General features: G+C 38.5%; 1 protein-coding gene across 3 annotated transcripts in view; it reads right to left on the reverse strand.

The window, feature by feature from the left end:
* ADGRV1 (adhesion G protein-coupled receptor V1) overlaps positions 1 to 25552 on the reverse strand; it is a 751592-nt gene that overhangs the window by 652021 nt on the left and 74019 nt on the right. For all 3 annotated transcript variants that reach the window (XM_072606175.1, XM_072606174.1, XM_072606176.1), the window contains exons 12-20: positions 25130 to 25256; positions 24830 to 25015; positions 20319 to 20499; positions 16997 to 17160; positions 15154 to 15277; positions 13964 to 14230; positions 9066 to 9192; positions 8439 to 8656; positions 4397 to 5140 (exon numbers count right to left, since the gene is read on the reverse strand). In XM_072606175.1, the coding sequence (XP_072462276.1) occupies positions 4397 to 5140; positions 8439 to 8656; positions 9066 to 9192; positions 13964 to 14230; positions 15154 to 15277; positions 16997 to 17160; positions 20319 to 20499; positions 24830 to 25015; positions 25130 to 25256 (2138 nt within the window). The remainder of the gene's footprint in view (positions 1 to 4396; positions 5141 to 8438; positions 8657 to 9065; positions 9193 to 13963; positions 14231 to 15153; positions 15278 to 16996; positions 17161 to 20318; positions 20500 to 24829; positions 25016 to 25129; positions 25257 to 25552) is intronic.

Here is a 25552-nt window from a genome sequence, read left to right on the forward strand (position 1 = left end):
TCTGGGTATGTTTCCAGGACCACTCTTTATTAATCTTTGTATTTCCTTCAGTCCCTAATTCAATGCCTCATACGTAGTAATTATGCATTCAATAAATAGCCACATTTATGGATGGAAAATAACTTTCAATGAAATTACAAAAAATGTGGGGAAAATAGAAACAAATATTTTTCTCAATTATGTATTTTTCTCAATAATATTTCTGAAATATTCTCTCAATTATGAACTTTCTCAAGAGAGTTGTCTAGAGCACTGAAAGATTAAATGACCAGCTCCAGTAAATGTAAGAAAACCCTGATCTTCCTAACTTGTGCTTCCCCATTTTGAGCTACAAAAAGCAACATAATTCACAGAAAAATAAAAATAAGACTTAGAAAATATTTATTTTCAAATACTACTGATAAAAAATTTCATAACTAAACAATACAAAGAACTGCTAAAAAGTCAGAATGATAATTCCCAATCTGTAACTAATACGAAAAATTTTCAAAAGAAAAAACACATATTAGTAATTACTTTAAAAAATATTCATCCTCACTGATCATCAAAGAGATCAAACTGAAACAGCTCTGAGGTACCAGCTCACATCCATCAAATGAGGCAACAAAAGCAGTCAGTCTCCAGGGGAGAGAGTGGGGCTCACTTTGCTCAGCTCTGCCTCACTCAAATCCAATTCATGCGCAAGTGAAGACAACACAGGCATGATGGCCTTGGTCCTTTTGGAGGACAACGGGGGAACAACGACAGTAATACTAAAGCTAACAATTACGCAGTGCTACCATGTGCCAGGAACTGTGCTAAGCAACTGACACTTATTATCTCATTGAATCCTCCCAACAACCCTGAGAAGTAGACTTGTCTCCATTGTACAGATGAGGAAACTGAAGTGAATACAGGTCATATGACCTGCCCAAGGTCACACAGACAGTCAATAAATAGAATCTGCTAGGTGGTACTGAGGACAAAGTGCTGAACTTGGCATCAGAAAGACCTGAATTTTTATCCTGACTCAGACAGTCAATAGCAAGTCATCTAAACTTCTCAGCCTCGCCTCCTCCTCTGTAAAATGGAGATAACGGTTCAACCAAACCACATTTATCCTAGAGAACCTCTGAGGTGAATTTCCAAGAAAATAAGTAAAACTGCCCAGTAGTAACATTTGTAAAAACAACTACTAAATTTCCTCCTTTTAAGTAGTCACAATAATCTGGAAATTTATAAACATAGTTGGCAACATGCCCACAGTTATGGCTGTGGGTTAAAGCAAATTAATACCATTTTGTCAGTGGAACATGAGCATAATTCCCACTCAGTTAATTGATCTGGCTCCAAAATGACAGTTTTCCTATAATGTAAGTCCCATTCATTTTCCTAAGGCATTTGAAAAGGAAAAGCCATTACCAGTTCATCAGATAGCCAGTCTAAGTGAACAATCTTGCCATAAAATTTAGGTGTGTCCCTTTTCCCTCCTTCTTTCCTAGTTCTGTGGATAACTCCCTGGCCGAGATGCTATCCTACATTAACCTTTTTGGGGATATTAATGCATAAGCTATGGCTCCTTCTATCACTAAGTTTAAAATCTATTTGAGTAGACAGAACATACATACATTAATACATATATAGCATATGAATATACATATATATGTACACATACATACATACACACACACACATCCTAACAATAATTTAAGGATCTATAATTTCCCATTGTTGCAGTAAATGGTCTTGTGAATCTGTGGTGGTGCCCCACAAAAAAAATTTATCACCAGCAAGCCAATCTAATAATGAGCCTCTCCAACCAACTTCATCAAGGCTCTCCTTGGTTAAAAGTAAACCATTATCAGACCTTAATATTTTCCAATTTGATAAAAGTATTAATGGCTACCATTTATATCAGAAGACTCTGTTTTCCTCACCCCTTATCCCCATGACTAGGCACTAGAAGAATGTTTTCATGGAGGTGGTATCTCCTGTGCAACTTCAGCCTTAGAATTTAGGTGGGGGCACTAAGAGGTTAAATGATTTGTCCTAGGTACAACTAGCACACGTCAAGGGCAGGACTTGAACACTTCTTGACTGTGTAGTCTCTCTCCTGCAGAACTGTCTTCTGATAAATGTTTACTGACTGACTAAATAACAATAAACAGAGAAAAATGTTACTGACCCAATAAGTAATAAAGATACTTCCTCGTACTCTGGTTTGCATCTGTGATTTTATTTGCATAGCCAACATCCAAGTGTGGCAACTCTTTGGACTGATGCAAATTGTGCCTTTGTCAGCAATTTATGTCTTAGAGTTTCCTAGCACACTCAGAAATTAAGCAACTTGCCTATGGCTACAGTATGTTAAAGGCAGTATTCAAATCCAAGCCTACTCCAAGCCTGACCCTCTAATCACTGTACCACCCTGACTTCATCCTACAGGCAGCAGCGTTCAATAAACACTTGTTGAGATGGACTGAATTGAACCTAAAGAATTTCAGGAGGAAAAGTTCTGTTCAGGCAGCAACACTTAGTACTGGAGATCATAACTAAGCATCAGTGGGAGCACGCCCTCCTCCAGTGCAGGCTACACATCTCTGCCAACACACACCAAGAGCATTAGAAAATCTGCTGCACATATTCTAAAGAGGCACACATTCAGTGCTTCAAAATGAAAATGAAAATCAATTAAGACCATATGAAGGATATGCTAAGAAAGAATATCATCTCAGTACATTTTTCTTTGTTTATTGTACAAAATAATACATATATATGGGCAAATACTTATCTGTTGTTCATTTCTCAGAGAGGCCATAATCAGTGGAGAACAAAGCACTACAGTAAAGAAGACCTGAGCTCAAATCCCCTCCGACACATGCTGACTGTGCAACCCTGAGCAAGTCACTTAACTAAGCTTCAGTTTCCTCATCTGTTGCAAGAGTCAATGAAGGAAATATAAAACCACTGCAGTATCTTTGCCAAAAAAACCCTAAATGGGGTTTTCTGAAATGACTGAACAACAAGTACGTGTGTATGTGTGTGTGTGTGTGTGTGTGTGGGTGGGTGGGTGTGTGTGTGTGTGTGTGTGTGTGTGTGTGTGTGTGTGTGTGTGTGAGAGAGAGAGAGAGAGAGAGAGAGAGAGAGAGAGAGAGAGAGAGAGAGAGAGAGAGAAAGAAGGGTTGGGCATACAATAAGTTTGTGAACCTGGGTGCCTGGAAGGAAGATAGTGCTTTGGACACATTGAGTTTGGGAGACCCATAGGACACTCAGAAATAATCAGTCAGCACTGAGTGATGATTGACCAGAGCTCAGGAAAAGACTAGGGTTGTTGACTCAGAATTGGGAATCATCTAAATAAAAATTAGTAATTAAAACCATGGTATCTGATGAGGTCACCAAGTGAAAATATACAGACACAAATATTCCTCAACAATTTAGAACTATACGCAAAGGGCTACAAAAATGTGCACACCTTTCAACCCAGCAATACTGCTTCTAGGACTGTATCCCCCAAGAATGGGAAAGGATCCCACATGTACAAAAATATTTATAGCAGCTCTTTGTGGTGGTCAAAAACTGGAAATCAAAGGGATGTCCATCAACTGGGGAATAGCTGAATAAATTGTGGTGTATGAATGTAATGGAATACTTTTGTGCTGTAAGAAATGATGAACAAGAAGACTTCAGAGAGGCCTGGAAAGGCTTACATGAATTTATGCTGAGTGAAGGAGCAAAACCAGGAGAACTTTGTACACAGCAACAACCACAGTGTGTGAGAAATTTTTCTGGTAGGCTTAGTCCTTCACAGCAATGCAAGAACTTAAAAAATTCCCAATGGACTCGAGGCAAAATGCCTTCCACATTCAAAGAAAGAACTATGGAATTCAATCACAGAATGCAGCAGATCATTTTCTTTTGTATTATGTTTTATTTTGTTTATGATTTCTCCCATTCATTTTAATTCTTCTATTCCACATGACTAAGGTGGAAATGTATTTAATAGGAATGTATGTGCAGAACCTATATAAAATTGTATGCCGTCTCAGGGAGGTAGTGAGGAGGGAGGAGGGAAGTATGGGGCAGGAGGTTAAAAAAAAAAATCTAAGATATATGAAAGTGATTGTACAACACTGAAAACAAATAAAAATAATTTAATTAAATAAAAAAAAACAAAAAAACAAAAAAATTCCTCCAAACAGAAACACTTTATTCAGTTTAAACACAAGAGTGCCTCTCCAAACCAGCCCATAGTGTTCAGCTATATGAACTCTTATCCATGTTCAGTATTCTTTTTCTAAACCTGCAACTCAAAGTAAAAAAGCGTTTCATTTTTAACTAGACACTTGCTTTTTCTAATACCTTCCAGCTTAGAATACTCCAAATCTCATGAACTGGCTGTGAAGACTTCACTTACCATCAGCTATTGCTTCACCTTTCAAGCTCTTTAATCCTCGGGGCATTGGATTTCCATCAAGGTAGAACTCGATTATGCTATCATCCAAGATAATCAGAAGATGAAGCCAAACGTTTTCTTCCAAGTACTTCATGGCTGTTGTTTTGGCAACATACGTAACATTGGAACCCAGGGCAGTGTAATGCAGCATAAGTGTTACATAGGAAGCATTTGTTTGAATCCTCACACCATAGTATATGGTTCCATTGCCATCATCCTTTTCTACTATAAATCCATTTGTGTTGGCATCAGGGATCACCCAAGCTGAAAATGTGAAGTTGGCAATTGTGCTATTCCTGGTGGGATGGTACTCTGAACTAATGGTGCCAAATGCATCCTCCATTCCACTGAAATACAAAGCATCCGTTCCACTGTGACGGCGTCTCCTATGTGGCTCGGATTGCACTGAGTTGGGAAACATTCCGATCAATAAAATATCTATCATTGGAGGTAATCCCGCAGTGAACTCACTGGACAATATTTCCCATCCTACTCGTACATCTCCAAAGGTGCCTTGTTGTCTCAAAATGGTGAAGTTGGCAATATAGGACATATCATCATCTGAAAGGACATCTTCTGCTACTTCCTGTTCCTGGCAATCTGGGTCCAAGACAAAAACTCCAAAGGGGTCATCATTGAATGGAATCATTACTGTGACATGGAGGTTGGTTTCTGCTAGTTGCCCACCAGGACCTGGGGATCCACCTGTGTTTGAAGAATACAAAATGAGTAAGAACCCAAAATCTAAAATCAGTATATTGTATACATAGAAGACTTTGAGTTTATTCAAAAGAATAGTTTTAATATTAAAAACAAATGCATATTTAACAAGGCTAATGTCACCTATAAAAGAAATGCCATAGGAAGAGGGAAACAAAAAAAAAAAGTCAAATGGAAAGGGAGTGGGAATGTCTGTGAATTTCTAAAAGACAGCGAAAAGGGCAAATTGAGAGGGAACAGGAAAATAGAACTGGTCAACCATGAGCTGAAACTCTACCTCCTTCCTCTACTCTTCACTCAAACAGTCACCACCACAGCCCAAGTCCCTACTGACTCTCAGCTAGACTCTTAGAGCTCCTGATTAGACTTCCAGCTTCCAGTCTCTCCTGCCTCCTGTCTTCCACACAGATATCAAAATAATCTTTCAAACCAGTTCCGTGGCTACCAATGGCCTCTAACCGAAGGCTCAGTTTTTCATCCAAGCTTCCATCCATCTCCTTTTCTGGGATAACTGTATGGTATTACCCTAACTTATTCTAATGACAGCTTCTGTGGCCAACTTGCTATTACCTGAAGAAAGTATTTAATTTCCTGACTCCATGCCTTTGTACATGTTATTTTTCATGTCTCACTTCCACCTTCTTTGCAGGCTTCATTCATTTGCTACCTTTCATTAGAAGTCTCTCCTGATACCCCTAGTGGTTAGCGTTGCCTCCTTCCTCAAACTGTACGTATGTGTTTAGATGCTATATCCCTCCAATAACACGTAAGGTTTGAGAGAGCAGCAACTATTTGCCAAACGTTTTGCATCCCAATACTAGGACAGTACTTTGCACACAGTGGGTGCTTAATAATTGTTTGATTGATTTGGATTAGAATAAAAGTCTGTGAACAATTTTGTCTTGCAAGACATCAAAAACTAGTGTCAGAGAAATGAGCCTGCAGAGAACTTGGCACGCATCCCAGGAGATGAAGCTGGAAGGACAATGAGCAGACATGAAATTTAACCAATGGACCAAAGCAGTTATATCTTCTCATCATCAGAGACAACAAAACCACTGCAATTAGGCTCTGCTACCTCAGGATCCCAAGTTCTCTGTGAGGAAACAGGTAATGAACCATAAGGAAATTAAATCAAGGAGAACAGTTGGGACTATAAAGGAGAGCTAAGAGGGTTGGCTAATACGCAAGATGAATGAGTCAGGATTCGAAAACATCTTAACAAATCAGAACTCTGGTCTGAATCAAGAGGAAATTTAATAGGGGAATAAGATCATACGCTTAAGTTCAAAATAAAGAGATAAAAATAAGACCTTACACTTGGACATCACAAATATAAGATGAGGGATCCATAGTGAAACAACAGTTTGTCTGATAAAGATGTAGGAGCTTTAGGGGACATCCAGCTGTAATTCTTAGAATAGAAAGCACAAAGACATGGTGATCTGCACTAATGGAAGGAATAACGTCTTGGAACAATTACAGATTCACCTACATATTTAAGTAATGTTGGAAATTATTTTTAAATTCATTGCTTTACCTTTAAGAAACTTTGCAATTTGGTAAGAACTACAGAACAGAACTGGATAACCACCAGTTATCCAGTCCCCAATCTTCACAACTTTGTTATGTTTAACCCTAACCTGATCCCTACTCCCTCATATCTCTTCAACACCTCTCACACACATCTATCTGTTCCTCTCCCTTCCCACTACCACAATACTGGCACAGGCTCTTGTAATCTAATATCCGAGCCACTACCTTAACTACAAACGATGTCCTGTCATCATCCTTTCTTTCCACCATTTAATCGATCACAATTTTCCTTATGCATGGCACTCCTTTTCTCATATCTATGACATCTATGTTCTACACTGAGTAAAGTACAAACTCCTTTTTGTCTAGCATTCAAAATCCTCCACAATTAGGTGCTACCCATTTTTTTCCAGCCTTATCTCATATAATGTGGAAATATACGCTAGACCCAAATAAATTGGACAATTCTGCTCGTCAGCATACCCTGAGCTGCTCAGCCATAATAGATTTACGCTGGATATTCCCTGTGTCCACCATGTCCTCATTCCCCATCTTTGTTAAATTCCTATCCACCTTTTAATTGTTGCCTTCTCCATTAAGCTGTCCACAATCCCTCTGTTCAGTAATATATCTCCGCCCCCCACTTTAGACTTCATATACGATTTTACTTTAAACCTGAATTCAAACCTTGCCCCTTTCACTTACTAGCTGAATGACCTTGGGGAAGTTACCCTGCCCTCTCTGAGTCTCAGTTTCTTCTTTGAAAAATGGAAGTATACACCAAGTATAAATATCTCAAATGAGATCATCCATGTAAAGCACTTTACAGACCTTAAAGTACCACAAAATTTCAATGATTATAGTTATTACTGGTATTACCATGTAATAAAGTTACATGTGTTTTTGTTTTAGCACCCTAGTAGAATGCCCATTCACTGAGAAGAAAGACAACATACCAAATAAGCTCCATATCTCCCTTGGCACTAAACAGCGCTCTACACACAGTAGGCACTTAATGTTTGTTCCAATCCTTACCACTTTTGCTATATGGGAAGACTTGAACGATGTGTTCTGTATACACTCTGGAACAAGCTGTGATCCCAAAATGAAATATGAAAATACCATTTCTAAGGACAGATTAGAATAATGATAAAGTATTCTCCCTCATATAAATACCTTTCATATGAAGACTCCCTCCCTCTGAGCTGATGCCCCATTCACACGGTCTTTATCTTGTACGTGCCTCAGTTTTTACATGTTCTTGTAACCACTACAATGTGAATTCCTTGAGGGCAATGACTTTGCACAACCAGTGCTTAATACATGCTTTGCATACAACAAGTGACTGATGTATGCTTTCTGATGATGGTGGTGGTGATGGTAACAAGATGTTCCTCCTTGGAACTCCTACAGTTTTTGCTTTGCACATTCCTAATGATGTGAATCATTCCATGTTTTAGTTATCTGCATCCCATACCTGCTCAATGAAAACTCCTGGAAGAGTCTCTGTCTCATATAAAGTCTGTATTTCTCTCAGAACCTAGAACAGTGATACACATACATACACGCACGCACACACACACACACACACACACACACACTTATGCAAGCATACACACACATACAATGAAACATTATTAACATCAATTACAAAATCAACAAAATCTAATTTTCTATGGTTATCAGTTTAAATACAAGCTATAGCATCCTGGTGTTAATAGTAAGAAAATAGAGAGAGAAGTCACACCTGAAATGTTCACAAGCTTTAGAATATAAAATTCATTGAATTCAGGAATTTTATCTGGAATTGCATGGAGAGTTATTGGTTTGGATCCTTCTCCTTCCATGAACATAACTGTTCCTGAAGTTTCATAGAACTCTTGTCCAGGCTGTAGAGCAGAATCATTCTCAAACAAGTGCCAGATCAATGAAACATTGCCAAAGTGTCCTCTGTGCCTCAAAATCCTGGGAATTAATCATGGCAAATAAGATTCATTTTTAATAGGTTCATAAGTAATGGATCATAAACTGAGTAAGAAAGCCAGATATAGATTTCTTCTGTAATCTTCAAATAGACATTTTTCTATTTTCCTACTCACCATCCATTTTTCAGAGTTTTCCAGCCAAACGTGAAAAAGGTTCACCTAATTTGATAGGGGTATTGGTCATGTCATGTCATGTCATGTCATATCATGTGAAAACAGCAATATGGCTAAGGTAAGACACCTTAGCTTGATGATCTAAAGTAGAACATTTTTACTAGTCATCATACTCAAAATCTTGAATGGCAAAAGTCTGAGACTGAGCAAAACATACATATTTTAGATGAAAAAATATCAAAAGAAGGATAGAAATAGGACTAATGCTTACTTACCAAAATACATTGGTTTTTCCTTCTTCTACTGCTTTGTCCACAGGTTCCAAAGAAAAAATACCATTGGGATCATCATTAGCTTCAATAATAACAGTGGCTATCCCATATTTATATACTACTGTGTCACCTAGTTTAAAATGTAAAAAGGAAAAGTTTCAAGTGACTATCCCAGAAGTTCATTTTGTTACATTCAAATCTTGTAATGTTTATTTTTATTTCAACACATCATTTGTATAAATTTAAATCTGTTTGCAAGAATGAAACCATTTTCAACAAGTGTCATATGATAAATGAGTGATGCTGTATCTTTTCCCTTGAGACATTCATTTTTTAATTGAATTCATTATCTCCCACTCACCCACCCAAACCCTCCCCTCTTCTTAACTTCCCTGTTATTGTCAAGGATAGTACCATCCTCCCATTCCCCCAATTTGGATGTCATTGGTGACTATTTTGACATCACTCTCATACCCCCAAATCTAATCAGTTACCAAATCCTGTAATATCTCTGTCATACATCCTCTTTTCTCCTCTGAAACTGCCACCACTCTGGTACAAGCCTTCATCAACTCATGCTCACATGACTGTAACAGTCTTCTGGTTTGATGTCCCTGACTCATCTCTCTCCCTCTCCAGTTTATCCTCTCTATTCAACAATCAAAGTGATCTTCACAAAGCCAAATCTAACACATTACACAGCCCTCCCACAACTGGCTGCCTATCACAGCTGGGATAAACTACAAAATCCTCTGTCTGGCTTTTAAAGTTCTTTACGAAGGCCACCTTCCCACCTTTTCAGTCTTCCTAAAGCTTACTTCCCCTTGCTACACTCCTGACTTCATGCATTTTTTCTGGCTATCTCTCATGCCTGGAATACTCTCCCTCCTCATATCTGCCTCCTAGCTTCCTTCAAGTCTCAACTAAAACCTCTAACAAGCTTCTCCCAGTCCCCTTTAAGGCTAGTGCTTTCTCTCTGGGATTAAGTCCAATTTATCCTGTATACATTTTGTTTGTACGTAGTTGTCTGCATGCTGTATCTCTCCTATTAGATTGTAAGCTCCTTGAGGGTAGGGATTATTCACTGCTTTTCTTCATATCCCCAGCACTTAGCACAATGGCTGGTACGTAGTAAGTGCCTATTAAGTGCTTCTTGACATAATCTGATTTGCTTAAATAACCATATAATATCAAACATCAAAGACGATCCAACATTCATTATATGACTACTTTGTGAAAGGCATGATGATAGAAGCCAGGCCAGTAAAGCCAAAATGAAAAACTATCCTTGCCCAAAGGGAGCTAGCACATGACTAGGAGGATAAAACACATGAACAGCAAGGTTCTTCTTAGTTCAAGGCCTCTTTGCCTTTTGCTACTCTAATGACTTACTCTGACCCCCATGTTCTAGCTTCTCCCTTTTCTAATCCAACCTACTGCCAAAATTATCTTTGCTCGGGTAAAGATCTAACCAATGTTTCTCTAATGTCAGAAAACCTTCAGCTACTGCCTGCTGCTTCAGCAGCAGCAATAACTCTTCTATGTGCATTTAAGGCTCTCCACAATCTAGCAACAATTTACTCCCTTACTCCCCATCACAGCCCGTTCATATATCCTCCATTTTGGTTAAACTGGACTGCTAGCTGTTCTTTGAGATCAACTACATCTCCTTGCATGAGCCCACGTTGTTCCCCTACCCGTTATGCCTTCTTCCAAATTTTTCCTCAGAATCTTTACCTTCCTTCGAGATCTAGTTCAGGAATCACATACTCCATGAAGCCTTCTCTGATCCCTTTCTTTGTTAATGCTTTTTCCTTCCCCAAATCTAGTTATATGCATATGTATTATATTCCCCCAGTTCCCCTTGATTGCATGGGCTTTCACTTTTGTCTATTATTTCCTGTGCATAGTTAGCACAATGCCTTTCGCAATAGATCCTTAATTAGCATTTGTTGACTTGACATCAATTTCATTTCTCTCAGATATAGTTTCTACATCTTGGTTTTCTATCATCTCGTAAGGAACGGAGGATAGATAGAGCACTGGCCCCTAAGTCAAGAAGATGAATTCAAATCCAGTCTCAGGTGATATTTACTAGTTTTGTATGACCTTGGGCAAGTCACCACAACCCTGCATGCCTCCATTTCCTCATCTGTAAAATGAGGATGATAATAATAACACCTACCTCTCAAGGTTGTTGTGAAGATCAACTAAGAGACTATTTGTAAAGCATTTTCTAAACTTTAAAGCACTGTATAATTGCCAGTTATTATCTTTGAAATCATAAGACTGAATCAGATCATATATGTCTTCTTCCAGCTCTAAAATTCTGTTATTATGACTTGGAGCATAATTTAACTAGTTTAAATGATTAAAGAGGCATATAGTTGTCCTTTATTTGTTTCTATGGCACACATATAGTCACAGAGGTGATTTGATTACTACCAGATCCCTTCTTGCAACATCTAACTCCCAAGAGTAATAACCTTCCTATAGGAAAATACAGTGTGCTTTGTGACAATCTGCTTTGTAATGGAGTTTCTAAGAATACACTGTGGCAAAAATCAATTATTCCCCTATATAAATCTGATTTCTGAAACCATGCATGTATTTCCCTGAGGATATGCCTTGCAACAAACATGGACCGGTCTTCATGTAGAAGACGCTACCTCCAAAGCTTGGCTGTGGGCAGCAGGAAGTATATCAGGGACAGAGGAGAAAAGAAAAATTCTCTTCTGTTCCTTCTAAAATTAGTTATTTATTAGAGCAATGCAAACTAAAACACCTTGAGATTATCATTTTTTTGGCTAAAATGATTGAAGACGAAAAAAGCAAATGTTAGAGGGGATGTGGAAAAACTGTTGGAATTCACTGTTGGAATTGTGAACTGATCCAGCCATTTTGGAGCACAATCTGGAATTATGCCCAAAGAGTTATTAAGTTGCCTATACCCTTTGACCCAGCAATGCCACAACTAGGTCTACTTCCAAAGATGATGAGGGGAAAAAGGAAAAGAATCTGTATGTTCTAAAATATTTAAAGTGGCTCTCTTTGTGGCAGCAAAGCACTAGAAATTGCAGGGATGCCCATCAATTACAGTTTCATGTGTAATCATCTTTTTTCTACTATATTATGAAAATGCTTGTTTTATTTAAGTTCAAAACAAAATAAATGAAACTAAAGAGAGAAATAAAAAAAATAAAATTAGCATTCATAGATCTGTAATATATGATTAACCCCACTAGAAAATGACCCAAGGCTACCAGATTCCAATGGAGTTGGACCACGAAGGAAGTGTATAATAATAATAGAGTAATTAACATAACTCACATTCATAAGCTACTTAGTTTACAGAGCATTTTCTACATAACAACCCTTGCAGTTTTATATATTATCTTCATTTTTAGAGCTAAGGTAACTGACTCTTCTACAGTCACACAGCAAGGGCATGACACATATATTTAACATGCTTCCCCTACCATGAAGCCTGAGGACATTTAAACAGCTTTTTTATAGATATGTGAACCCCCTTCCCATTAGGATATGAACTCCGGGAGAGCAAGGATTGTGTTTTGCTTATTCTTGCTCTAGGAATCTCCAGCACTAGCCTGGTGCTTAGCACACGACTAGTGCTTAAATGATTGTTGACTGTCTGACTCTGGTCCTGCTTAGCCCCACACCCTATCACGGAGGTCTCCAAGAGCAAAGTGGCCATGTACACTCGCCAGTGCACAAATTGGGAATAATTATTCCTTTTTCATGTCCTCCAGTCCCCAACATAACTTAAAGATGTCTGTCCAGCCAAATGCTTTCATAGAAGAAATGTCTCAATCCAAAGACTGTACTCTTGTCCACACAGCACTAAAGAGCAAGCATTTGTTAAGCAAATTCACAATGCCAGGTACTTGGGGAGAAACAAAGAAACAAAGCTTAAAGAGTCGGTCCCTGCAAGGAGTTTCATCTGCAGTAAGAAAGGATATGCTCAAGTAACTACAGTGCAACTTAAAATATGTATGAATAATACAGAGCAACAGAATTCAGAGCTGGGAGGGAGGAAACTGAGACAAGCGATTTGCCCAGGGTAGCAGAGTTAACAAACGGGACAGTTGGCATAGAAATGCCAGAGCAATATGACTGAATCCATCCATTGCTCTTTCCATTGCACCATGCTGTCTCTCACAGAATGGCATGAGAGTTAAGGACAAAGACACCATATTCAAACAGGAGGGAAGGGAAATAATTGGTCAGAGGGGAGATAAATCAGGCTTCATGGAGGAACTGGCACCTAATTTGGGTCATAAATTTAGAGGATTTTGACAATTGGAAATAGGATGGGAGTCTATTTCATGAGTAAAAAATGGAATGTTCAAAGTCACAGAAGTGGCAGGGGGCATAACAAGACCAAGTAACAGAGAAGAATTCAGGTGATTAAAATGTAAATACCTTGATGCTGGGAAAGACTGAAGGCTTAAAAGGAAAAGGGAACAGCAGAGGATGAGATGAATAGACAGTGTCATGGAAGCAACAAACTGGAGCTCGGATCAACTTCAAGAGATGGTGGAGAATAAAGGGGCCTAGTGTGCCAGCAACAACTCAACAAGAATGTAAAGGCTGGAAAGGTTAACTGGCTCATTTTCATAGGGATAGGGTCAGGCCCTATGACTTCACAGGGAACTCCTACCACCTCTTGACATCTTCTTTGCAATTTAAAGGCTGAGAGAACTGTCTTCTAGAGCAAAGAGAGATTATCACTCACCCAGGCTCACAAAGCCAATATGAATCAGTGGCAGAACCTGAATCCAGGTCTCCCTGGTTTAAGGGCCAGCTCTCTATTCACCATACTGCCTCTCCTCAAAATCCAATTAAAGGCAAGTGAACAGCTACACAACTAATTTTCTAACCTGTTGAATTAAAGAGGATGACATAAAAGGGCTCGTCTGTTTCAGGAATGTCATCTTCATTAACAAATATGGAGATAGTCTGCTCTCTCCTCCCAACTTCAAAAAAGAGTGTTTCTCCTTTTTCAATAGGAATAAAGTCTCCTTCTTCTGCAGTTGCTTTTCCATCCCTGGTAGCACACTGGACAGTGCACGAAACATCAAGGGAGCCATTTCTAAGAACTGTAAAGTTGGCAACCCCACCTTCCTTAATCCACACCACACGAGGTTCTGAAATATAGAGAGGAGAAAAGACATAGCAAATTTCTTGATTCTTTATAGTTAAAGACCCATCTCCACCATAAAGCCTTTTCTGACCCTCCCGTGGGGACTTCTCTTTTCTCTGCACTCAGGCAACTTGTTGAGTCAGGATCAAACAATTTAGCCTTATTTATGCAGTCTTATATTATCTGGTAATGGTTTGGATGAATTATTTTTGTCTCCCCAATCAGACTGCAAAGTCTATGAAGGAATACCTCACTTTGTCTTAATTCTATAGCCCTCAAAGCATACTGCTAACATCCAGGATGCACACCAAAAAATACTTTCTAATTGACTGCTATTAACATGCATCAACCCACACAGATTCAAAAAGCTCCTGCCATGGGAGGATTGATAATACCCAATGCAACAAAACCATATAAAGGGATGAGAACAAAGGTTCCATATAAATAGAATTAAAACAAAAATATTCACCAGCAACTAATAATATGTTTAAAATATTCAAATGTTTAACTGCATGTAATGCCATTTAATGCATCTTTTTACTGAAGCCTTTGGGAAGAAAAGCATTAACTTTACGGTAATCATGCAGAAGGCAGTCAGGCCAACCAGAGACTGAACCAGCTGGACTGTAAATTCTAAAAGAAGACAAAAGGGAGATTCTTTTCTCCTCTACCAAAAGGAAAAGCAAATAACAAGTGCTCTTTTGGGGCTTACAAGGGAGAATTAGCCCAATAATACTAGAATTTATTTCTTTCATCTCTCAGAAGATTTTTTAAATATTTGTTAAGATTTGCAGCTGATTAGACAAGTCACATCCTACCAAACCACATTTAAACAAGCATTGCATTAGGTTTAAAAATTTTTCATTAAAAAAAAAAGCCTCTTTGCTAGAAATTTACATAAATTATTCAAAAAGACAGGCATGCCACCTGCAAAATAAATTGGATCATCATTTCTTCTGATCTGCAGGGTTGCAGTCGTTATATTTCCCACTCTGGCTCCACCAGTGGCATTTAAAAGTGTGAGTGTGAATACTTCCAACTCCTCAGGTATCTGGTAAAAAACAGACAACAAGAAAAGCCTTCAAAAACTATATGATTAGGGCAAACAGATACATTTCACATTGGTAATTCTAAGAAATAAAAAATGATCCATGGTGAATAAAGTGTCTGTTCACTGTGAATATTCTATTATCGTTCTAGAGACAGAATAATGATCTTAGAAGCAATCTATAGGAATCACCAAATTCTGATAAGATCATAGGATCTAGTATAGTGAAGGGATTTTAGCAATCACTGAATACAATTCCCTCATTTTACAGAAGAAAGAACAGTGATACAGAGAATGATTTGCCCGAGGGCACCCAAGGTTCCCTGACTGAAAATTGGATTCTCTGTCCATTACACATTCTTCTTCCATTATTCAGGGGGGAAAATATGCTTAAACCACCTGAAATGCATCAGTGTCCAATTAGAATTTAAGGAGGGAGGGAGGAAAAGAAAACAGTAGCAGCAGCAATGACAATTACCTACCAACCTAACCACTCGTTTACTTTTGCTTAAAATATGCTTCATAAAAAATACTTTCTGGTTCGTGTCATTTAAAAATGAAAATCACATGTACTTTTTGATATCATTTCTGAAAAGAAACCAAAAGCTCTAAAATGAATTGAAAAAAATGGGGCCCAAATTAAAAAGTGAATTGCTAAATAGAGAAAAATTTCTCTGGAGACTAGCATAATGAAAGAACTAAAACAGTGACTGAGATCTGGCAGCTTTTAAAGGACTATAAAAATCCTATACCAGTGTTTCACAACCAGTTCATAAAAATATCAATATCATGTCCCAGGTTTCACTGCAACTCTGGTTCTCTTGGCATGACCCATCCTATGAATTCATGTATTTTTTCTGTTCCAGGTCTTCCTCTCACTCTTAAGAATTAGAATCCATTTGGAGTTTAACGGATCAAGGTGAGCAGTTCCTAATAAGCACTTCTTCATTTCCTTCATAATAGCCTAAATGCCATGACTTCTGGGTTTCCTTATCATGCATGTTCCCTACTTTGTTCTCATTATTAAACATAAGAAACGCCACCCTAGCTCATGCTATTGTTTTATTCAGTTCAGTTCTGTCTCTGAAGATGGCATCAAAGGGCACTGGCCAATGATCTCAGCAGTCATTCTCTGATCTCAGCCTCAAAGGGTATGTTTATACTTCTCACTCTTCTCTGGTATCTGCTTATTTCTGATCCTTTCCGTAACAGAGAAAGTACACCAAAAGATTCTACAATCAATTAGCAACAGAAGACAATTTCTTAAATATCTCTGAAAGACACTTTGGAGACAGTGATTACAAGAAACAAAGTAGCAGTAGCATTACCTGGAGTATAGTGGGATATTCAGTCAATCAGTCAGTTATTCAATAAGCATTATTAAACATCTACTATGTGCCAGGCACTGTGCTGATGCTGAAATAAAAAGAAAGGCAAAAAACAGTCCCTTCTCTCACTAACCATATCTGCATTCTGTCCTCAGGTTGGGTTATACTTTGTAATTTTGAAGCTTATGATCCCATCTTATACTTCAAAATAGTAAATAACACCAGAGAAAGAGTATTCACTGTTTCTTTTTCAGATAATAATCAAATATTAGATACACTTGAATTTACAAAATTACTTTTTCATATTCCTTATCTTTATAATTATCAGATATACATTCATTCATTCAAGAATTTTACTGTTTACTATATGCAAGACCTGGTATACAATATTTACCTCATCTGGTAGTGAATAAACGGTAATATTTTTGGAAAATTCTTGATCTCCAAAGAAAACGGTCTCTTGCACAGGGAACACATCTTCTGTAGAGTTTGGTGTGATCATCCAAGATACACTAACATTGCCAAAGTTGCCTCCTTTTCTTATTATTTCATAAACAGCTATGAAACGTAAACAAGTACAATACAAACTTCATTTATACTTATGTATATCTCATACATAAAAACAAATGCACAAACTATGAATAATAAGAGCCCAACTAAACAAAATTAAAAATTAAACATAATACCTGACTGTTAATATATTTGATAGGTATCAATCAATAAGCATTAGACATCTGCAATAAAATTACAGCTATTGTGGGTGCAAATAAAAAAAATGAAACAAGTGGGGATATTTGTAGGATATAAAAAAAAGCAAAAAGTGAAATTATTCTTACTCTTAAGGAGATTATGCTTCACAAAGTCTTGAAGATATATATATATATATATGCCAAAATTATATCAACCCAGTCTTCCTTTAAAGAGCACAATTTGTTTTATTATCATGAATAAAAAATTATTTGTGATAGAGCAGTGAATAAGTAATTCCTTACAAGGATGCCAATCAAGTGAACTCCAAAAAGACAGACAAGAAGAATGCTTGCTAGAGTAAGACAGAATTGCACAATTCTCAAGATCTGTGATTTCTTCCACCCAGCCCAACACAATTCTAGGAAGAAAATACATCTAACTGGGGTAATACATCTTCTCCCCAGACTCCTACTTCAATGAAGCAGCTCCATGGCATTTGGCTTTTCTCCCTTTTAAGTCATGCACAATCTTGACAAGAAAAGCTTCTGAAAAACCTCTCCTCCTCTGATCCATCCTTTATGTCACTGCCAGACTAGACATATTATCTGTCCATGTTATATCTCTGCTTAGAATTTTTCCACGGCTCTCTACTAACCAACAAAAACAGAATTTACACCAATTTTACCCGGAATTCAAAACCCTCCACAAAGTGGTGTCACCTTCCCAGCATTTTCAGCCTTATCTCATATTTTACAACTCCATAATTCTAGGATCCCACAAAAGATTCACTATTCCCAGAACATATCCTATCCTTCTCTATCTCCATGCCTTTCTTTGTTTATGCTGTTGGCTATATAAGTCACTGAATCCTACATTCTATCAATAGTTTAAGGATCTCAATAGGTCCCTGCCCAAACACCACTTAAGGGCTATATTTTGGGCTTTCCAGGCTCAGAGTGAACGTCAATAATAATTGTTTCTCTTCTGACCAACAATCCAGAAGGTCTTTCCCTCCCAGTTTGATTTTTTTTTTTTAATTAAAGGTGCCATCCCTTGACTCACTTCTTAAAGAGACCTATTCACTGAATGGGTGCTACCTCACTTAACATGAGAACTGAAAAGACTTGAGACTAAAAGGGCCAGGGTCTTCCACTGCATCCTGAGCCATCTCCAGTTTTCCTGATGAATACTAGCTACTGAAACCAGATGGCCCTGGAAGAGACAGTGAGGCTGGTGACCTTGCACAAATCTCCCTCACTCAAAACACTTCCTACATTATGCCTTTCCTAATTACCCTTTCAAGTAACAAGTTCCCCAAAATTTGTTTTCCACCTATCTTCTACCGCTGCAGGTCACTGTTATTATCTGGGTTTATGTCTTATCCCCCTGGGGCAGCTAGGTGGTGCACTAGATACAGCACGAGTGCAGGAGTCAGGAGGACCTGAGTTCAAATCTCACCTCAGACCCTTAACACTCACTAGCTGTGTGACCTTGGGCAAGTCACTTAACCCCAATGGCCTCATCCTGGGTCATCTCCAGTCATCCTGATGAATATCTGGTCACTGGATTCAGATGGCTCTGGAGGAGAAGTGAGGCTGGTGACCTGCACAGTCCTCCTTCACTCAAAACAAAGTCAAGTGCAAGTCATGTCATTAGTTCTCTGATAGCATGGTCTTCTTCAGCAAAGAAGGACAAACACACATCTTATCCCCCTACAAGAACATGAGCTCCATCAAGTCCAGGACTATGTTGTATACAAATTTTATATTACTTCAGTACATTACTCCATATACAATCACAGAAGTACAGAATTTCAGGATTGAAATGGATCTGAAGCGACTGTGTAGTCTAACATATGAATTATTATCTATACAAAATATGTGACAAGTATATGTGACTGTAACTTTTCCTCAAAGTCCTCCAATAGGAAGTCCACAACCTCTCAAGATAACCCATCCTACCTCAGGATATTTCTAATTGTTAGCGGATTTTTCTTTGTACCATGCTTAAATTTGCCTATTTTCAGGGCTAAACTGAATGTCTAATCTTTCCACAAAAGAGACCTTCAAATACTTGAGGACAACTAGCATGTGCCTTTTAAATCTTCTCTAGGCTGAATATGCCAAGTTCCCTCAACCAATCTACATCATGAACCCCAAACCATTCACCATCCTGGTTGGCTTTCTCTGGACTCTCTCCAACTTATCAATATTTCATTTAATCTGTGGCACCAGAATAGTAACAATACAATACTGCAGATGTTCTTAGTTTAGAGAGCAGAGTACAGTGGAACTCGTACCTCCTTATTCATAGAAGCTAGTACTTTCTAAATGTCTCCTGTATGACTACTCTGAGCAGAACAATGCAACAGGTACTTAGTAAATATTTGCTGAACTGAACTGATGAAGAATATCCCTAACTGAATTCAATAGGCAGCTGGCTGGTAAAAAAGCAACTGGAAGTAAGATAACACTGCTTTCCTTTTATGATACTTTTTGCAACGCATAAGAATGAATCTTGCTGTATAACTGACAATGGAAGTAACTGGAACTTAACTGCATTTTCAGCCATTGTGTCATAAAACAAAGAGAAACCAAAAAACAACAGGAGAGGAAGGAGTTCAAAGAAACCTGGGAAGACATAAACTGATACAGAGTGAAGTAACATGAGAAAACAGACGAGAAATTTATACAGTAACAACATTGTAAAGACTCAAGATTTCTGACCAATGAGATGACCCATCATGCTTTTAGACAACTAGTGATCATTTACATTATCCACCTTCTGACAAAGAGGTTTCTGACAGGAGGATTCAAGAAGTACTTTTGAACACTGACAATGTGGAGATCTGTTTTACTTGACTGCTTATTTGTTACAAGAATTTGGGTTTTTTTTTTCCCCAATGGGACAGTTGGGAGGGAAAGAAAGTATATTTTTGCTGATTGAAAGAAAGAAAACATAACTTAAAAAATTATATTTCCAGCTAAGAGTACCTTTATGAGTTGAAATATAATAAAAGTAATTACCAGAAAATATATCTTCCCCTTTACTTTCATTTATTGTGAGAATTAGTCCATCAGAAACAAATTCTAAAATTCCATGAGGATCATCATTTTTTAGAATAGTGATGTTGACCACTGTGACACTTCCCAGTTTGCTCTCCCGTTCACCATGACTGCTGAGAATCACAGAGTAGTGCTCATCCAACTAAAACGAAGATGTTAAGTTATTAAAATACAAAGCCTGATGCTTCTGAAAGAAAAATATATTCTTTTTGCATTTCTTAAAAGAGATGAGTGACAAATATTTGCCAGTCTTGCAGGGACAAACGGTTGATGTGAAGGAGGCCCTCATCCCCCAAGGCTTTTGCTGCTGCCTCATAGCCATCCCCTCTGAACAGAGGCTGCTCTGCTTGTCTAGGGGCTCTCGTGTGCTCAGGCATTGGCATCACAAAGACAGCTGGTGAAGTACTGAGGGTTTTACCCATATAGGTATGACTGCCCCAAAGCTGGACTCCACTGCCATGCACATTTTTTGTTTTGAGAGTAGGTGAGTGCTCAAACATGAAATTGTATCTGTATTCAGCATTTCTTTCCCACGATTTTTCTTTCTGAAAATGGTCCTAATCTCCTCTTTTTTGCTCCTACACACCACCAACCCTACTTAATCTAAGTAATGGATTCAGACCCTACTGGGCCTGCATTTCTAGGTTCCCTCAATATATTTCAGATTCTCATGTGATTGGTTATGTGATTTTGGACATTCCTTCTTTATGGCATTTAGATTTAGTGAGTAAATCTAAAATCTAGGAATTTACTCATTAAACAACCCTGAAAAATACTTGTTCCGAGTTCAGTGTTGGGGAGGATGGAAAGATGAGTAAATATATAGTTGCTGCCCTCTGGAAGCCCAGTAAAAGGGAGGAGATCCTTTGGAACTGAGGATCTCAGAGTCTATTGCAAGGAGCAGGTGACCTGTAGGTTGAGAGGAGGGAGTAGGGAACGTAATTTCAAGCTCAGACCAACTGAATACTGATTGATTGGCTCTAGCTGCGTATCTTGATATGGTGTGTACCTACAGTGCTAGGCTAAGAGTTCCTAGTGTGGACACTTTCTTAATGTGCCATGAGACCCTGGGCACATTACTTTCCCCCATGGGACCCTAGGATTTAGCACCTAAATCACTAACCAGACAGCTGTGGTCTCTGCCATGGTGCAGGGGCTCCCTCCCTCAGAGCTCCCCAAGGTGACAAAATATCTAATCCTTCACTTGGGACTGCATTGTGGAACAATGCTGGACTGGCTGAAGGGTCCTACTACTGTTCCTCTTTAGGTTTAGTAGTCCTTATTGGATCTGAAGGCCTTTTTAGCTCTTTGCTGGAGTCCGTCAGTGCGCTGGCCTCTTCGCGCTTCTAGGTTAACCAAAAGCCTCTTGGGGATTCTTTGCTTAGTAATCTCAGCACTAGAAAACCTGAGTTTGAGGCCCGGTCTTGGTGTTTCTTGGTATCATGACCCCAAGCAAATAATTTCATCAATGGTTCCTTATATATGAAATGGAGAGGTTGGGCTTGCATTACCTTGAAGGATTATTGTCAGGAAGACACTGAAAGCCTTACAATTTTGTGGAGATGTGAATTTTTATGATGATTGTTGTTACATGCTATAGAGGAGCATGCAAAGAGTGATCATCAAGGTGTGTAGCCATCTTCCTCCTCCTCTTCCTCATCAGCAAGACCTCCATGAAGTTCTTTACATCTATGGTTTCAAATGAGTCATGGCCCTCTCTGCAGGCATTAATAACTTAATAAATTCAGAGATGAGGGTGGCAGAAGGTACAAGGGTCGGAGGAAGATTTAGACTCTTGAGCATGTCCCCCATATCATGCCATGCTGGGTGACAGCACACCCACATGTATGATTTCAGCATGGGATACCCAAAGCTCAAAGACGAAAAGCTAACTTCTCACTTGGGGAAAAGGTAGTCATCATGGATTTTTAATGTGGTCTGAGTTTGACACTTGGACGGTGCTGAGCAAGCTGTCCATCAGTCAGCATTTAAGTAGCTGGTAGGTGCCATGTCCTAAGATGGGTGCTGGAGATACAGATAGAAAGCATGGAAGCATTCCTCAGTGGTGGAGACAGCTAGCACAAGAAGTAGGTACAGAGTAATGATGAAGAGAACCAGGCAGTGAGGAAAGGTTTCACAGGTAATAGTGGGGTAAGCCTGAAGGGAGAAACTGAGTGGGCAGGAGGGAGGGAAGACAGAATTCCAGGTGCTGGGGATACTCAATACAGAGTAAAGAGGGAAGGCCAGTACAGGGAGGGGGAAAAGATGTGAGGCAGGAAAGACAGATGGATCCAGATTGCAAAGGCTTAGAACGCTAACCCCAGGGTTTTCTAGTTTAGCCTGGGGCATTAGGCAATAGGAAGCCACCTCTCATAACTGAGTATAAGAGTCACACCTGGGCTTTAGGAACATAGCAGCAGTACCATGAGGGAAAAGGGGAGAGAGGAGGGAGGGGAGGGGAAAGGAGAGGGAGGAGGAAGACTTCAGATGTGAGATGAGGACCTGAGCCAATGGAGGAGCTGTGTGAAGAGAGATGAGCCCTAGGAAGCACAAGATTTCGGCTTCTTGGAGGCCACATTTGGGGAAGGGCAGTGATGAGTCGAAGATGATTCTCAAGTTAGAACTTTTGGGCCTCTGACTGAACTGGGAAGTTTGGAAGAGGGTGGGCTTTTTTGTTTGTTTTTGTTTTTTTCCCTGTGTGGGGTAGGCTATATTTATTTATTTCAGTATGTATTATACAGGCTTTCTTGAAATGAAAATTTATTGCTTTACTGCTGTAAAAAAAAATAATTAAAATAGGCTGAAATTGTGAGTGGCCATAAACTCACTAGACTAAATAATACTTAGAAAACAATTTACAATATTTTTCAAATATGGCAAATTGGATTGCGAGCTGGCTATGGAGTTAGTGAAATAAAACTTGGATTAAAGTTCTGCCTCTCACATTTTCTGTGACATAGCACCCCAGACAACCCTCTGAAACCGTAGGAGACAGAGCAGGTGTCAAGTTGTAATGGTAGCAGTTTCCTATCTGGCAGTTTCCCTATACCATGGGTTCTTAACCTACAGAACAGTTTCAAGGGAAACTGTATATTCAGATGGGAGATATCTATATATATTTATATCGATATATCTGTATCATCATTCTGAGAAGAAGTCAAAAGATTGCACCAGATTGTTAAAGGGGTCCATAACACACAAAAAGATTTTAAACCTTTGCTCTATGCCATGTATACATGTATGCCATGTATAGTAAAAAAAAAAAAAAATTTCCAGAAATGTGCTTCTATATCATCAAAGAAAGAGATAAGTAAAGACTTTTCTAATTACCTTTTAAAATATTTCTTTATGACTTGGAGAAAGGAAGCAAAAAATATATACACTGCCCAATTCAGCAGGTTAGGCCTATATTTATACTTTAAAATTACAAGAGAATTTTTGTTCTTGATACCCTTGTCATTAAAACTATACCAGAAAAAGCTACATAAAATTAACAAACCCACATGGATTCTGGCTTTATAGGAGCAAAGACCCCATGTAGCAGAGTAGAAAGAGTAAAAAGCAAAAGAAGGAATTCAGGAGTCAGGTTCTAATTCCTCCTCTGCCACTGTCTTTCCTTAGCAGGTCAGAATGGATGTTCAGCTTCCTCCTCTATAGCACTGCAATAATATTATCTACCCTGCATAGCAGTGTGAGGACTGACAACGATATTGTGCTTTAAAGCTATAACATGCTCTGTAAATGTAAAGTATTATGGCCAGATGGCTGCACTGAATGGACACCAATTTAGCACCTTAGGTTTATTTCCTTTAAATAAAAAAAAATACTCAAATGTCCTCAGTTCAATATTAGATCATTAACACATCACCTATTTTCAGTCAATAAAGATTATTTAACAACCAAGCAGAATTGAAAGAAAATGAAAAAAGTAATCTGAGCTGAAACTGAAAGTTTCCTGTCAGATTCCATCTGTTGAGCTCTTCACATAAAATAGAAGTCTACCACTATTCATGAAAACATCCCATTGTTGATTTGGTATTGTACATGTGTGCATGCACCTGTGTATGTGTGCATGTGTATGTGTGTGCATGCACTTGTGTATGCATGTGTGTATGTGTGTGCATGCACCTATGTATGCATGTGTGTATGTGTGTGCATGCACCTGTGTATGTGTGCGTGTGCGTGCGTGCACCTGTGTATGTGTGTGTATGCACCTGTGTATGCACATGTGTGTGTGTGTGTGTGTAGGTGCTGACCTGGGAAAAAAGCACGGCATGTTAGAGCTGAGAAGGAACCTTACAAAACACATGTTGAACTCTCTCATTCTATAGATGAGAAAAACTGAGTATCTATTGATAATCTCTTAGCAACTTGATTTCCTCTTTCGCATTCCAACTGTACATAACATTCCCACATACAATATTTTTTACACTAACTTCAGGAGAGGAATTAAGTATAATGAAATGCCATACCTCTGGAATTCCATCTAATCTTGACAGCAGGGTGATTACGATCTCCCTTTCACCAGGCTTAAATTCTAGGACCCCCATATTTCCATAGAACTCATTGCTGTCTCTTGGCTCCACTCTATAGTGAAGAAACTGCTTGACAAGGGCTCCCCGAGAGCGGATAATATGGAGCTCAACAGATTCTCCTTCCTTAAAAAAAAAAAAAAGAAACCTATAAGCCTAATATAGGAATCTTATCCGATATTATTCCTTTAAAGCTGTGTTCTCAAATGCGTAAAAAAAACAAGCTTCTTTTCTACTCACATTTATAATATGGGGTCCTCTGGAAGCAAAAGAAAACTCAAACACTCCTCCAGGGTCATCATTTTCCAAAATGATTAGATCACGGCTAGTATACCCAGATTTCAGGACCTGATTTTCCACACTGACCCTGGGAAAGTCACAGGTGAGCAATTTACTGGCTGCAAAGAGTTCTACTTTTGAAAGTAAAATTAATCTGTAATAATGTTTACAGGAAATTAGCCATGGAACACTATTTTATAACTGAACCTAAAATGCAGTTTATTATAAAAATGGCCCAGACATTCACTTAAAACCTTAAATGGAATTTAAATGTTACAATGAAAATGAGATAACTTTTGGCACCAGTTACATGATGACTATAATTTGTTTCACAGTGTCACACACATGCATATGCAAACTTAACACACAATAAGCCTGCCATAT

Source organism: Notamacropus eugenii, chromosome 4, assembly GCF_028372415.1.
Source record: "Notamacropus eugenii isolate mMacEug1 chromosome 4, mMacEug1.pri_v2, whole genome shotgun sequence".
Lineage (NCBI taxonomy): Eukaryota > Metazoa > Chordata > Mammalia > Diprotodontia > Macropodidae > Notamacropus > Notamacropus eugenii.